The sequence below is a fragment of the Pimephales promelas genome, chromosome 18 (assembly GCF_988280905.1).
Source record: "Pimephales promelas chromosome 18, fPimPro1.hap1.1, whole genome shotgun sequence".
Taxonomy (NCBI): domain Eukaryota; kingdom Metazoa; phylum Chordata; class Actinopteri; order Cypriniformes; family Leuciscidae; genus Pimephales; species Pimephales promelas.
Genome location: NC_142786.1, coordinates 12,420,048 through 12,436,697, shown reverse-complemented (window position 1 = coordinate 12,436,697; position 16,650 = coordinate 12,420,048). Strand labels below are relative to the sequence as shown.

The window sequence follows — 16,650 nt, the reverse complement described above, 5'->3', positions numbered from 1 at the left end:
ATAAGGCAATTCAAATACAAAAATATAGCTGCGAGCAGCGATGAAGGGCCCAAGCCGGTGGCACCGCAACCCCGGTTCCTTAGTTACCTAAAAGCACCAGGGTGGCCATGCCACTGGCTTTGGCCCTTCATCGCGGATCACAGCTATATATATATATATATATATATATGCTGTATATATACATATATATATGAAGCCGGTGGCACCGCCACCCTGGTGCCTTTAGGATTATTGTGCACGACATGCAAAATGTAACCCTGCTTTGACTGATGCAAGCTCTACAGCACAGTTTATAGTAAGAAAGAATATAGTAAGAAAGAAAAGTAAGCTGTTACTCTGAGATGGTTTGGGAAACAAACATTCATCATGTCGCATTGGTTTTAGTTACTTGTCCTCGAACAGAGCCCTAATCTGTTTATATTTCAGTTACACATTCTACATTGATTAAAAAAGAAAAATCAAATGTGTTTTTAATTCATACAGAAATAAAATATTTATAATTCAGCTGAGAATAAAGTTAGTTCAAATTTTAAGAAAAACAAATATATGATCTGAAATATAGCACATTCATTTTTAAATTCATTCAGGTTCAATTACCAAAAATACAATCTTAATTTAATTTAAAGCAAATAATAAATCTAAAATATATGGGTTATATGCATATTTTGTAAAAAAAGAAAAAAAAAGAAAGATATATATCCAAAAACACAAGGCCTTAAACTTTAACAAGGGTGCAACTCTTATCACTACAACAAACATAGTCACACACACAAGTCAAGTCACTTACATTTTAGATGCAATATTGACTTTTTAGATGCAATATTGACTTTTTTCTGTTTCAGCAGAGAAAATAGTTAAACAAAGATCACAGCGACCCATCGCGCATCTCAAAGCAATGTGTTTTCTCATTACTGAATGATTCAGCATTTTGAATCCATGACTCGTTCATTAAGACGGTCATCTGGCGACACCTTATGGTGATTTAGGGTTATGTTTAAAAGTATCGTTCTTTACAGCGATTTTTAATTGACTCCTGTTAAACCAATCTCGTAACATTATTGTGTAACCGATTTAATTTGATCAGCCTTACCTAGGGTAAAAGCCCTATAGTGTCTTATTATTCTAAATTATTGAATTTATTGATCAAATTTACTAATGAAAAATGAAGCATACATTTATTAAGACTAGGCTGCCCTGCAGATATTAGGCTACAATATGCAGATTTAAATATACCATTTATCAAATAATCTGTTTATTTTTAGGTTACACATTACATTGTTTAAAAAATAAAAATCAAATGTGACCCGCTCTGGCGAAATGAGTCGGAAGTTGCAACCTTCCATTTTAAGATATGGGCCGATTATGTGGAAAAACCATGAAATAACAAAATATATATATATATATATATATATATTTTTTTTTTTTTTGCTAATTTCAAAGAACAGACATTCAAAAATAATCTCACAGGGTTTCGTAGTCGAGATAATTGAGTAAAGGTATTTAAATAACGATTAAAGTTGTCAAAGCTTTAAATTCGCTGAAATAAACATTGCTCTTCTCAACTCCCCTCGTCACCTCTGAGCATTTCCCGGGTATCCCCTGAAACGTTGAACTCACTGGAGGCTTCTAACCTAAACTGCGTGAGTATATTTATCTGCAAGAAGAATATAGCCTATGTAAGGCTGTAACGATCGCGACACTCAGATCCACGAACCTGTGTCGCGGTGTGAGAAGACAGAATCACAACACCGACACGTCCCTTCAACTCCCGAAGTTATCCTTCACGTCCAGACCCAATGCTAGCTACAACATCTTTAAATTACTATTAGTATTATTTGAAGTTAACATTATAAAATACGTAGACTTACACCACAAAACTTAAATTATTACTAAATTTTTTAAAATTGGGCAATTTCAGCATTATGGAGGAGATCCAATTCCCAGATAATTAAATATTTTAATAAATTGGCCTATGTGAACCACACTGCACAAACCAAAAGTAATACTCACCGGATGAAGAAGGGTTGACTCTCTCCAGAACATAAAATCTTTATTTTATTTTCCGTGTTCGCATTGAGGAAAAACAATCCGAACGTGACCGTTCTCTGGAAGCAGCACTAAAACTTTCACATAGCTTAAACATGCAAGCACAAAGCCTTTCTTTAAAGTAAATTTCGTTTTAAAATAATTATCTTAATTTAAATCAATGTTTCATCAACCAATTACTAGGATTTAATAATAAGAAATAAATTGCAGACAATAGGCTAGGCCTAATCACGACGCGGAGACGCGCGGCACGTGAACTGAAGCTTGTCTCATGAACCGAAAGTCAGCGTATAAGGTATCCTCACAGACATATATATTGAAATGTCTACTTTTAAACACAACCATTCAAAATGAAAGAAAACAGACTGCTCTCTGCTTATGTGGGCTAATCCGTATGAAAACTGAATTTCTCCCTGACTCCTCTTTAATCTTTCTGATTTTAGAACATTTTTGTAAAAGTGACTTTTTAATTATTTATTTCAAAAAAATTAAAAATAAGTTGAGTTTCAGCCTCGTTAAATTGCATTTATATATGTTAATCTATTTGGTCAAATTAAGCTATATAAAATAAATAGTTTATCCCTTAAAATGCTATGGATTTTGAAAGATATCAAAAAAAAAAAAAAAAAAACGGGCAAAAAAACTTTAAAAGCGATTTTCTTAGGTTTTCAATTGGAAAAAAAGGGCAGACGACCAGAATTCAAATCTGTATATCTTTACAACCATTCAAGGTATTACCAAGGTATCATTTGAAAGCTTACAGTGTCCTCTTTCCATTAATATCAAAATCTCAATTTTTAAATTTGGGTCACTGTGACTAATTTTGCTGGATCAGGTCGGTCACAAATTAGTTTTTTATTGTAGTATTATTTTATACAGATAATACATTATAATTATATATAATATACAAAATATAACCGTGGGCGCGATTAAACAGTGTTACAATAAAACTCAACATTGTGTTTTTTAAAAATAAATTCAAATAATACAAATCCCGAAATTGCGCTAATTTTAAAATTAAACTAAAACTCATGGCTGCACAAGCATTCATAACTGTGCGCGCCAACAGCGAGGAACCAGCAGAACAGAGTGAACGTTCATTCTGTTTAGTTCAATCCTACTTAATAGGAATTTATTTAAAATGCTTGCTCTACTCCACAACATTAATGTCTTGTGCGGATATCTGTATTTTGACTTTCGGTTTTAAGTAAGCGATTTAAAAGTTCCCGAGTCCCAGCGGAGTCACACGTTGATTAACCGGTGGGAATATACACAATAGGCCTAACTGATATTGAACACAAGAGGGCAGTATAGCACTACGTATGACTCAGATTATTTTTTCTTCCTCTGAATTTTAAAACCATTCTGGCTGTTTTTGAACGTAAACATAATTCTTAAATGAAAAAAGGGGAAAAACTGGTTTAATTATAATATTTGTATAATTTAATTTAGAAACAAATGATGTATAATTACATTTTTAGAAGATATGAGGCTTTTAGTGTTTACTTTTTTGACATTACTTTAATCTTTTGCCAAAGTTGCACATGCCTACTGGCTAATAAATGTGATGTATCTGTCGAGCTATCTGTATCTATCTGTTTCAAGCAATTTCAAGCATAGTCCCAAAAGTATCAAAAAAGAATGTTAAAGTTTGATTTGTTGCCACAGCAACAGTATCAAAGATATTAAGAATCCATCCACAGGTCTACATCTGCTGTATTTTTACATTATACAGATGAAGTTTGAAGCAAATCGGGTAAAAATAAAAGGGTGATTTCAAAGCATTTTGAAAGTGACACACTTCCTGCTGCCAGTTGGTGGCGCTATAACTTTGACTCACAATAGTCACATCCATGTGATCGTCCTCTTACAGCGAACACACTGCTGAAGTTTTATCAAGATCAGTTAATGTATGCTGAAGTTATAACACACTTCCTGTTTCACGTTTCTCGCCATAATTTCGTTTCCTCGCCATGGCCAAACCGTTCGAGATATCAAAAATCCCCTCGCAAACTTTCATCCTCAATGCCTTGACTTCATGCTGACCGAGTTTCGTGCCGTGTGTTTGAATTCTCTAGGAGGAGTATTGCACATTCCATTGCGAGCGTTTTACAAACAAACCTCAATAGCCGACTTCCTGTTGGGCTGGGGTAAAAAGTAAGAGCGTGAGGTATAGATGAAACGATGAGATCAACATGTGTACCGAGTTTCATATTATTACATGCAAGCGTGTTTGATTTATGAACCAAGTGTTCGGACCCCGTTCCAGGGGGCGCTGTCTAGCCCCCCTGCCACACCCAGGTACCATATTCAGCCCGGCTCTGATGGCTGTGGGATCTGACCTGTGTGCAAAGTTTCAAGAGTTTTCAAACCCGTTAAGGGCCCCAAAAGCCGCTAAGAGTCTCAAAATCATCAAAAAAAGAATTTTAAAGTTTGATGCGTTGCCACGGCAACAGTATCAAAGATATCAAGAATCCATTCACAGGTCTTCATCTGCCGTATATTTACATTATACAGATTAAGTTTGAAGCAAATCGGGTAAAAATAAGAGGGTGATTTCAAAGCATTTTGAAAGTGACACACTTCCTGCTGCCAGTTGGTGGCGCTATAACTTTGACTCACAATAGTCACATCCATGTGATCATCCTCTTACAGCAAACAAACTGCTGAAGTTTCATCAAGATCAGTTAATGTAAGCTGAAGTTCTGACACACTTCCTGTTTCACGATTCTCGCCATAATTTCGTTTCCTCGCCACGGCCAAACCGTTCGAGATATCAAAAATCCCCTCGCAAACTTTCATCCTCAATGCCTTGACTTCATGCTGACCGAGTTTCGTGCCGTGTGTTTGAATTCTCTAGGAGGAGTACTTCAAATTCCATTGCGAGTGTTTTATGAACAACCCTAAATAACCGACTTCCTGTTGGGCTGGGGTAAAAAGTAATAGTTTGAGGTATATATGAACGATGAGATCTATATGTGCACCGAGTTTCATATTATTACATGCAAGCGTGTTTGATTTATGGACCAAGTTTTCGGACCCCGTTCCAGGGGGCGCTGTCTAGCCCCCCTGCCTCGCCCGGGTACCATCTTTAGCCCGGCCCTGATGGCCGCGGATTCTGACCCGTGTGCAAAGTTTCAAGAGTTTTTGAGCATGTTAAGGGCCCCAAAAGTGCCCAAATAGTCGTATAAATAATAATAATAATAATAATCGTTAGGAAAACAATAGGGCCTTCGCCCTTTCAGGGCTTGGGCCCTAACAAGAACAGATAAATACTAGAACCAACCTTGAAATCACAACAGAAGTGTGGGACAAATTACAACGACTCCGTACACATACTAACACAGACAGGGAATATATACACATATCTAACAAGACTAACACAGAACAGCTGGGAACAATGATTACGGGGAACAGCAGAGTGCAATGAACTGATGAGTGACAGTGACAGACAGAATGCTGGGAAATGCAGTTCCAGAAGTACATGACACCGAGGGGAAGGAGGACATCTAGTGGACAAACAAGGGAACACAACCAGACACTGTGACAGATAGTCGGTAAACCTACAACCAATCAGAGCAATGCAGTAAGTCAGCTACTTGCATACAGTTGTCAACTACAGAACGTAGCCTAACTTTACTTATTTTAGAAGTTAAATAGCAAGTGTTGCTTCTTTAACTTACTCCTCCATGAGTGCGACCAAAGGAGAAACCACAACGACCACAGGCTTTTCATTGCGTCTCATCTTCTTAGCGACCGTCAGAGCCAGCTGATAAGTTGCACTTTTACCGAATCATGTAGGGAGGATGGCAAAAAATCTTTCCGATCGACAAATGCCTTGATTGCAGTTCTCTGTTCGTCTATTAAAATTAATGCGCTGTCAATTTATTTCACAACAGATGCAACAGCAGAATCTATACATCTCAATTCTCCAGCTGCAGTCATCGTTGAGGGAAACCAGTTAAGCACTCTTTGATAACGTGATGATTACGTCCTTGCAGATCACCTGTCCATCATCGTATAAAGCCCGCCCTGGCAATTTGATTGGCCCGAACGCCTTTTACCTGATCATAATTACTCCTCAATGGATCGAGTCCAGACCAAACTTCCCGACCAAAAAATGTTGTGGGCGGAGTTCGGGCTGGCATCCAGGCTACATTGTAATTGTTCTTGCGGGGTGATAATTGCGGCTGAATTATAAGGGGCGAGCAAAGATTGAGAGTTTACGATTGTGATTCTGTTGTTTTCAATTTTCTCGGTGAAGAAGTTCATGAAATCATTACTACTAAACTGTAACGGGATATTTTGTTCAGGTCTCGTCTGTTTATTTGTTAATCTAGCCACGGTGTTAAATAAAAACCTTGGATTATTTTGGTTGTTTTCTCTTAGTTTGCTGAGGTGCTCAGCCCTGGCCGTTTTAACCCTTTATGACCTGCCATAGAACAGTTCCACCAGAGTATATCTTTCTATTTTTACATGCTGTGCTGTCATTCTTTTGAGCATTTTCATATGCCATACATCAAAATAATCCTTACTTTCTCTGGTTGAAGGCTATGTTTGTAAAAAATCGATATTAGCTAGATAAATATCTCAAAAATGCAATAAACAAAAAGAAAAACAATTTAAAAAAAAAAAATTCTACATATTTTATTCAATACAAAAAAAATGATAAATGTAAACCTCAAACTTGTCAATGAGAAAAATCAGCATAAAACAGTTTAAAACTATACAGAATTGATTTGAACTGTTTACATCAATTAGTTTTTAAGATACACTCATTTAAAAAAGGGGAGTAAAATGCCATATGTAAAATATTCAATTACATTTGTGGTCAAACAGATAACATTTTGCTTTTGAACATTGATTGAACATTGAATTGGTTAGAATACAAATTAAATAGACCCTGTCAGAACAATTAATAATAAAATAAATATAAAATAAATAAATAAAGGCGATGAGCAGACGGAACTCGGTGCGTCCGTGTACTTTCATTTTGACATAACGTTGCGCGCATGCGCGCACGTCAAGTCAAGTCAAGTCACATTTATTTATATAGCGCTTTTCACAATACAGATTGTATCAAAGCAGCTTCACAGTGATAACATGCAAGTAGCACAACACAGATCAACAACATTGCTAAACACTAAATAAATAACCCCAACTGAGCAAGCTCAAAGCAAGCCAAAAGCAAGGCGACAGTGGCAAGGAACCAAACTCCATCAGATTGGATGGAGAAAAAACCTTGGGAGAACCCAGGCTCAGTCGGGGGCCAGTTCTCCTCTGGCTTACATTCATATTGTTTAAATATAAATATTAAATATAAATATTGTTTATGAATCAAACGGCGCCATAACATATCGCAGGCGTTGAGTCGTCTCATCATAGGCGTTGAGTCGTCTCATCACAGGCGTTGGGGCATCCGAAATCCCCGTGAGAGGCTGGACACAAAACTGGACCTGACGAACGCCATTTTTCTCGGGACAAGCGTCCCGAGATAACAGCAGAAAGGCAGATGGGAAATAATTAGCATAGCTGATGTTCATAATAATTTCCGTTATAACTCACAAACTCTCCGTAACCCGAACTCTCCGCAACCCAACCATACGCGCCGACCCGTTTGTCTAAGAGACTGTCGAGCCCCACTGGTGCGTTAAGCAGTTTCAGTGGCAAACGGTTCCGTATGGCATAACAGAGGACTAGAAGGTAAGCATTATGTGAATGCTTGACTAAAGAGATGCGTCTTTAATCTAGTTTTAAACTGTGTCAGCGAGTCAGAGGCTCGGACCGTATCGGGAAGGCCATTCCAGAGCTTTGGAGCTAAATGCGAGAACGCCCTCCCTCCTTTACTGGACTTCGATATCCTAGGAATGACCAGAAGCCTTGAATTTAGTGATCTTAAGGAACGCGGTGGATTGTAGGGCGAAAGAAGGTCCGTTAAGTACATAGGTGCTAAACCATTTAGGGCTTTATAGGTCAGTAGTAGTATTTTGTAGTTGATGCGGAACTTAATAGGTAACCAGTGTAGAGATGATAAAATCGGTGTTATATGATCATATTTTCTTGACCTAGAAAGAACTCTAGCAGCTGCATTTTGTACTAACTGTAGCTTGTTTATTGAGGATGCAGGACAACCGGCTAATAAAGCATTACAGTAATCTAGTCTCGAGGTCATGAATGCGTGAACTAATTTTTCTGCATCAGAAATAGATAGCATGTTACGTAGCTTAGCAATGTTTCTAAGGTGGAAAAAGGCTGTTCTTGTAACATATGAAATATGATTTTCGAACGACAAGTTGCGGTCTAGTATAACACCCAGGTCTTTTACTGTTGTGGATAAAGTAACAGGACATCCGTCTATATTAAAGTTGTATTGTGAGAGGTTTTGTGAGTAGTTTTTTGGACCAATAAGTAATACCTCCGTTTTATCTGAATTTAATAGCAGGAAATTACGCGTCATCCAGCATTTTATATCTTTGAGACACTCTGTCATTTTAGATGAGTTAGTGTTTTCATCTGGTCGTGATGAAATATATAATTGAGTGTCGTCAGCGTAACAGTGGAAATTAATTCCATGTTTTCTTATAATATTACCAAGTGGCAGCATATATATTGAGAAAAGCAGAGGGCCTAAAACTGATCCTTGCGGTACTCCATAGTCTACTGACGTTATCTTTGATTTTTTCCCATTTAAACAGACAAAATGAGAACGGTCCGATAAGTACGATCTAAACCAGCTTAATGCCTGTCCCTGGACACCGGTGAAGTTTTGTAGTCGATCCAAGAGTATTATATGATCTATAGTGTCGAACGCAGCGCTAAGATCAAGTAGGACTAGTATTGAGATACAGCCTTGGTCAGAAGCTAAAAGTAAATCATTTGTAAATTCATAGATATCATTTTCTTGCAAAAAAGAGCACAATTGAGCGGACACTACTTTTTCAAGTATTTTGGACATAAATGGAAGATTTGAAATGGGTCTGTAATTTGCCAAGTTGTTTGGATCTAATTGCGGTTTCTTAATGAGCGGTTTTATTACAGCCAGCTTGTATATTTTTGGGACATGACCTAAAGATAAAGACGAGTTAATAATATTGAGGAGAGGCTCTTCCACTACAGGTAATAGTTCTTTCAGTAGTTTAGTGGGTATTGAATCTAATAAACAAGTTGTTGGTTTAGATGCAATGATAAGTTTATTTAGCTCCTCCTGTCGTTGTAAAGCGGTTTAGTTGTTCTAGAGGGTCCATAATTGAAGCTGAATCATAAGACACCATAGCGGATTGTACATTTATAATTTTGTTTCGGATGCTTTCTATTTTCGCATTGAAGTAATTCATAAAATCATTACTACTAAACTGTAAAGGTATATTTTGCTCTGGTGATGTCTGTTTATTTGTTAGTCTAGCCACGGTGTTAAATAAAAACCTTGGATTATTTTGGTTATTTTCGATTAGTTTGCGGAGATGCTCAGCCCTGGCTGTTTTTAGTGTCTTTTTATAACGTGACATACTGTCTTTCCACGCGATTCTAAAGACCTCTAAATTAGTTTGTTTCCATTTACGCTCTAAGTTGCGAGTTTCTCTCTTGATAGCATGCGTAGCACTGTTGTACCACGGTGCTTTAATTTTCTCTCGAACCTTTTTTAATCTAATTGGCGCAACAATATCTAATGTACTAGTAAGAATGGTGCTTAAACTGCTAGTCATTTCCTCTAATTCATCTGTTTGTTTGGGTTCACTTAGCAGCTTAGATAGATCAGGTAAGCTATTTGAAAATCCATCTATAGTGGTTGGAAGGATTGTTCTGCCTGGTCTATAACGTGGCGCAACATGACATATTTCAGCAGTACGTATTATGCAAGTCACCATGTAATGATCAGTGACATCATCGCTTTGCGGTATAATATCTATATCAGTTGGATCGGTTCCATATGATATAATTAAATCTAGTGTATGATTTAGACGATGAGTGGGGCCACTGACGTTTTGTTTGACCCCAAAGGAGTTTAATAAATCTGTAAACGCAGCCCCTAAAGCATCATTTGTATTATCTACGTGTATGTTAAAATCTCCAGCAATTATTGCTTTATCGACATTTACCAATAGATCCGAGAGAAAGTATGCGAACTCTTTTAGGAATTCAGCATATGGCCCTGGAGGTCTATATACAGTAGCCAGGGCTAGAGATAATATAGATTTCCTTCTTACATCTAAGAGCGTAACATTTAGCACAAGTACTTCAAATGAATTAAACCTGTGACCTGTTTTCTGAGTAATATTAAAAATATCTTTATAGATTGTTGCAACACCGCCGCCACGACCGATCAGACGAGGCTCATGTTTATAACAGTATCCTGGCGGAGTAGATTCGTTTAGACCGAAATACTCATTTGGTTTAAGCCAGGTTTCAGTAAGGCACAGAACATCGAAGTTATTGTCTGTGACCATTTCATTTACGATAACCGCCTTAGGTGTGAGCGATCTAATGTTTAGGAGACCTAGCTTTAGAAATTGTTTTTGTTGACTGATATTTAGATTTTCTGGTTTAATTACAATAAGATTTTTGCTAGATCCTACACTAGATTTATTGTTTGGCTTCACTAAACGAGGAATAGACACAGTTTCTATATAATGTTCCACACTATGCTTATTAGTTAAGTTTGGACCGCAACGGCTGTAATTTGGACTTTGACTCATTAGTCATCTGGTGCGTAATGTCTTGGAAATGTTGTCCGACAGCACAGCCGCTCCGATTCGGCTGGGATGGAGTCCATCTGTACTGTACAGTCTCGGTCTTTCCCAAAACAGATGCCAGTTATTTACAAAGTGCAGCCCCTGTTCATTACACAATGACATTAACCATTCATTTAATGCAAAAAGTCTACTGAACCTTTCCTGTCCTTGTCTGTACGTGGGAAGCGGTCCAGACACGATGATCGCTGCTTTAGGCGCTGTGCTGCGTACCGTCTCGATCAGGCTCCTGTAGTCCTTCTTCAGAACCTCCGTCTGCCGCAGCCTGATGTCGTTCGCTCCCGCGTGCAGCACAACAGCTCCGACGCGCTCGTCCCCGTTCAGGATCTCGGGAACCTGTGCAGCAACATCAAGAACACGAGCACCAGGAAAGCAGTGAGTGCGCACTTTACCTTTATCCGAATTAGCGCGGACATGGCGGACTATGGATGTGCCGATGATCACGGCGTCATCGCGTTCCGGCTCGCGAAGAGGGGAGAAGCGGTTCCGGGTGGAGATCTCGAAGACCGGGAGGGGCGGAGAGGCAGCTCTGGTCCTGGCTCGAGTCTTCCGCTGTGTGATCCATGGTCCATGTTGTTTCGGTGCCGGAGTGAATGAAGCCTTAGATGATCGCATCTTCCTCGGCAGAGTAACGTACGGCGTAGATGAACTCGGAGTCAAAGAGTGATTTGATTTGTTAGCGTCGGCGCGTGATGCTTCAAGCGTTGAGCGCCGATCCAGCAGCTCGGCTTGCTTCACCAGCAGACCGCGGATCTGTTTCTCGACGTATTCCAGCTCCTGCTTCACCGTGAAGAGCTCGAATGTGTCTTCATCTGCACTCAAAGGTAATGTTAGACACGCATCTGATATGTTCGCCATTATAACGGATGATCAGTAAATTAGTAGTGATACTACAACTATCACTACTAATTTAGGATTGAAATGTCGGAAATAACCAGGATTCAGTGAAACGGGTGTAAAATGAGACGATCAAATAGGCGAGAGGGCACGCGTGGAATGCTAGCGGGCTAAAGGCTAGTAGCCAGGATTTAGGGAGGTTGGATATAAGTAGCGATATCAAAGCAATCCAATTGTTTTTTATAAGGAATACTATCGAGGATAAGTTCACATAATATAAAAATAGAAAGTGCTTGTTTATAAATAAGTGGTAAAGAAGAAAATCAAGGATTTGTGAAGAAATTCTCCGGAGCTACAAACACAAACAACCGATCGCTCGCGCACGCGCAGATTGATTCGGGAATACAACCTATACGTGTGTGTGTGTGTGGGGGGGGGGGGGGGTGCGTGTGTGTGAATGTGCTTGTATTTGCGAGTGTATAAACGAGAAAGAAATGATAGAATGAAGCAATGGTAAAAAGACAATAATGATAAGGATCAACATATAGCAGATGGGAGTCAAGTGCGAGTCAAACCTATTATATATTCAGTCAAACGCATGGCCAAAAGACGCTGCTTCTGACGTCACTACATGCGACACAAGCTGGGGTCAAAGTGCACAGGAAGTGATGTCGTGATCAGTCCATGGATCCGTCATCGGAAGACGCAACTATCAATTGCGGATCTATAGCACATGTGTGCAAAGACGTGCAATGCATTTTTGTGTGTTTTTTTGGAAACGCGCATTATTACAGACTCATTAGAGGGTGGAAACCGCGCAACATGAGCATGTTGAGGCTTGATCTGCCATGTGCACCGAACGTGATACCTCATTGCGCCATCGGAAGGCGTTACTATCAATCGCAGATCTACAGATCATGTGTGCAAAGACGTGCAATGCATTTTTGTGATTTTTTTGAGAAACGCATTTTGCGCATTTTGTACAGACTCATTAGAGGGTGAAAACAACGCAACATGCGCATGTTGGAGGCTTGATCTGACCATTTTACATCTCTAGTTTTGTATGCAAAAAGAATGATTGAGCTAGCCACTTGGTTTCAGTTTCTATAGGCTGTTAAAGGAACACTCCGACTTTTTGGGACTTTAGCCTATTCACCTTACCCCCCAGAGTTAGATAAGTCCATACATACCTTTTTCATCTCCGTGCGTGCTATAAGTCTGTTTGACGCACCCACCGCTAGCCTAGCTTAGCACAAAGACTCGATGTGACTGGTTGCAGCTTTCATACTGATCCAAATGAGTGGCAAAATAACGCAAACGTTTTCCTATTTACATGTTGTGATTTGTCTAGTCACATAATGTACAAATAACAAAGTCAAATGAGACACAGACATCTTTTAACCGTATAAAACCTGGGAACTATTCTCTGAAGGCGAAGCACTGCTACTTTGACGGCGTAATAACCGCATCACCGGAGACACGCCGTGGTGAGGGGCGGAGAGTTCGCTCGGTGTTTGGGTAATAGAGTCAGCAATTTATAAATAGTAAAAGCGTAGTTTAGAGTCATGGGTTTTCGCTCTATTGTAAATAGCTGCGACTGTAAACAGGGGAGGTAACTATGTTTCACAGAATTCCAACTAAAAACGCTGACTGGATGAAGAAATGGCTAACTTACTCTGGATATTTATCCAAACACACCTAAGATTATCAAGGGACATTATGTTTGCTCAGTACATTTCAATGAGGACGACTATTTTGAAAAAATGGAATTTGCCACACGGACCATAATGTGCTGAAGGATACGGCTATCCCATCGATAGCACAGACAGGACAAGTGGATCACCTGCGGCTGAGGTAAGTGTTCCGTTATGTTTTTAGATGACCTACAGTAACAGTGCCTTTAGCCAGATCTAATGTAACGTTAGTGACACTATTATATGATTAGGGTATGAATATGTTTTTATCTTGATGCGGTGCGGACGCGCTTGGGAAAAAAAAACGAGCGCTTTCACCGCGTTAACCTTGCACCCTGCGCGCGGCGCGCCTAGTAGCCTAAATTTGAAATAACCATGGAAATAACGAACTTGAGCGTGCAAAAGGGTACGATAGGCTGTGAGTTCATTGTGCAAAAACAATTTGTGCTATTACTTTCCCCTTATTCTATCCTATAGTAATGCAATACTGTATATTATATACGGTTGAATACATTTGGTTCAGCTAATAAACTGCATTTAAAATATATTGATTCCTGTAATAATAATTATTTATTCATGTGATATTTATAAATCTGGGTGCGTTTTTGGTTGGAAATCAATGAAACATGGTACTGTATTACCTGGTCTCCCCTGTTTATTGTCACAGCTCATACAATAAAGCAAACACCCATGATAAACTATGCTTTTCTATCTAACGTTAGTAATTGCTGACTCTTTATTCCAACGCTGAGCGAAGCGAACTCTCTGCTCCTCACGGTGCGTCTCAGGTGATTGTTATCACTCTGCCCAAGTAGCAGTGCTTCCCCTTCAGAAAATATAGTATTTATACGGTCAAAAGATGTCTGTGTCTCATATGGCCTTGATATTTGCACACTCTGTGACTATACAAACCACAAGATGTAAATAGGAAAACGTTTGCGTTATTTTGTCACTCATTTGGATTAGTATGAAAGCTGCAACCATTCACATCCAGTCTTTGTGCTAAGCTAGGCTAGCGGTGGGTGCGTCAAACAGACTTATAGCACGCACGGAGATGAAAAAGGTATGTATGGACTTATCTAACTCTGGGGGGTAAGGTGAATAGGCTAAAGTCCCAAAAAGTCGGAGTGTTCCTTTAAACAGACACACGCAAACCGGAGCGCCGACGCTCCCGTCGGTCTTAAGGGCCTTTTAATAACGTGACATACTGTCTTTCCACGCGATTCTAAAGACCTCTAAATTAGTTTTTTTTTTCCCCATTTATGCTCCAAATTACGGGTTTCTGTCTTTAAACCATACTTAGTATTATTGTACCATTTTTTTCTCTGACCTTTTTTATTCTAATGGGTGCAACAATATCCAATGTTCTAGAGAGAATGGAGCTCATAGTGCTAGTTAGTTCGTCTAGTTCATCTGTTTGTTTGGGTTCAGGCAGCAGCTGAGTCGGATCAGATAAGCTATTTGAGAAATGATCTATGGTGGATGGAAGAATTGTTCTAACTGGTCGATAATGTGGTACTGCATGACATATTACAGCAGTACGTAATATGCAAGTAACCATGTAATGGTCTGTGACACTGTCACTTTGTGGAATGATATCTATATCGGTTGGATCGGTTCCATATGATATAATTAAATCGAGTGTATGATTAAGACGATGAGTTTGGTCCGGTGACGTTTTGCTTGACCCCGAAGGAGTTTAATAAATCTGTAAACGCAACCCCTAAAGCATCATTTGAATTATCTACGTGTATGTTAAAATCTCCAACAATTAATGCTTTATCGACGTTGACCAATAAATCTAAGAGAAAGTCTGCAAACTCTTTTAAGAAGGCGTAAGGCCATGGAGGTCTATATACGGTAGCCAATGCTAGAGATAATAGGGATTTTTTCTTACATCTAACAGCGTAACATTTATGCTTCATTTCCTGATAAGTGTGCGATTAAAAATAAATCAATTGACTGCCATAGCTTTGGATTTTTGCAAATGACACCCTGCCCTTTTCCCATTCTCTACCTCTCCAAAGCTTTCCACATTACTTTAAATAGTTTGATTTACACAGCAGGCCTAAACGGTGAGAAAACCAACCGAAAAATTTGAAAGTTCAGATTACTTGTATGTCATTGTTCTTTGTTCACATCATACTCTTTGCAGGTCCCCACCATTACAGACAGTGTAATGTGTTTTGGACCACTGGTTCCTGATGGCTATGCAGTATGTTACAATCCACAGCAAGATCATGTCCACTTCTCCATAACTGCTTTCAACTGCTGTGAGGAAACCAACGCAGAGAAACTGGCTCTCACACTGGAACAATCACTTTGGGATCTCCAGGAGTTATTTCAGTCCTCTGTATAGCACAGTTTAGACATCCATGGACTAAGAGTCAGTTTTAAAACTCTGATCCAGAATTGCAGAAGCCTTAGGGACACGGTCTTTAATATGTGATGAACAGAATGTATTCCTGAAAGTACCAAGCTTTGTAAAATGACTAGTCTTTGAGCAAGTGTAAGTGCATTATTGGTGCATTATTATAGTGCATTATTAAGTGCATAAGTGCATTATTATAGTGCATTTGAACACTGAGTTGCAGGTGAATGTGTATGATTGGCTATTTGCTAATAAGAAATGCATGATGGCCTTGATTATTTTTATTACAAGAGCACCCAAAAGCTTAAGCTAGTGATCTAATCCTGTGGACTTGGGTCCCTCTTTAGCTTTGTCAAAGATCATGGAGTTCAATAAAGTGTACTCAAGTACTCAATAAAGTCTGATTTCATGCAACGTGTTACATACCAGCAGTTCAATTTGATAAACATTTCTTGCTCATAAAATGTATGCTTTGTCAGCAATTTAATAAATAATTAAAAGTAACACAATAATATTTGTGTGAAATCATTGACTGTTACAAAAGCTGTAATCATAACTGTTAAAGCATATATGACTTGTTACTCATTATGTCCTCCAATAAAACATGTTTTTTTTATCTGTTAATAAATTGAGTACATTGGTAACAAACAAGTTTTCTTTTAGAAACCTTTGCTAGAGATCTCCACATTTCTTCTCAATCAAGTTAACAATGTTCTCTATATTTTACCACAAAGTAGTTAATTTCTTTAGTTATGGTTTCCATGTGATTTGCAACTTTTTTTCACAAAAATAAATACATTGACAAAATATAACTGCAAGCAGCCATTACCGGGGTCAAGCGCAAGAAGCGGCAACAGATGCCATTATGGCTGGGGGTGGCAAATCAACTGCAGCAAGGAGCAATTAAAGACATTTTTAGAGAATTTTGGTAAAATGGCTGAAAAATCAAATACAT

The 16,650-nt window shown here is 38.7% G+C and overlaps 1 protein-coding gene across 1 annotated transcript in view; it reads left to right on the top strand.

The window, feature by feature from the left end:
- Positions 1–16,319, top strand: part of cratb (carnitine O-acetyltransferase b) — a 118,626-nt gene extending 102,307 nt beyond the window's left edge. Inside the window, exon 15 of the mRNA XM_089123004.1 lies at positions 15,480–16,319. Within this exon, the coding sequence (XP_088979130.1) occupies positions 15,480–15,683 (204 nt within the window). The 3' untranslated portion in view covers positions 15,684–16,319. The remainder of the gene's footprint in view (positions 1–15,479) is intronic.
- Positions 16,320–16,650: the final 331 nt, after the last annotated feature.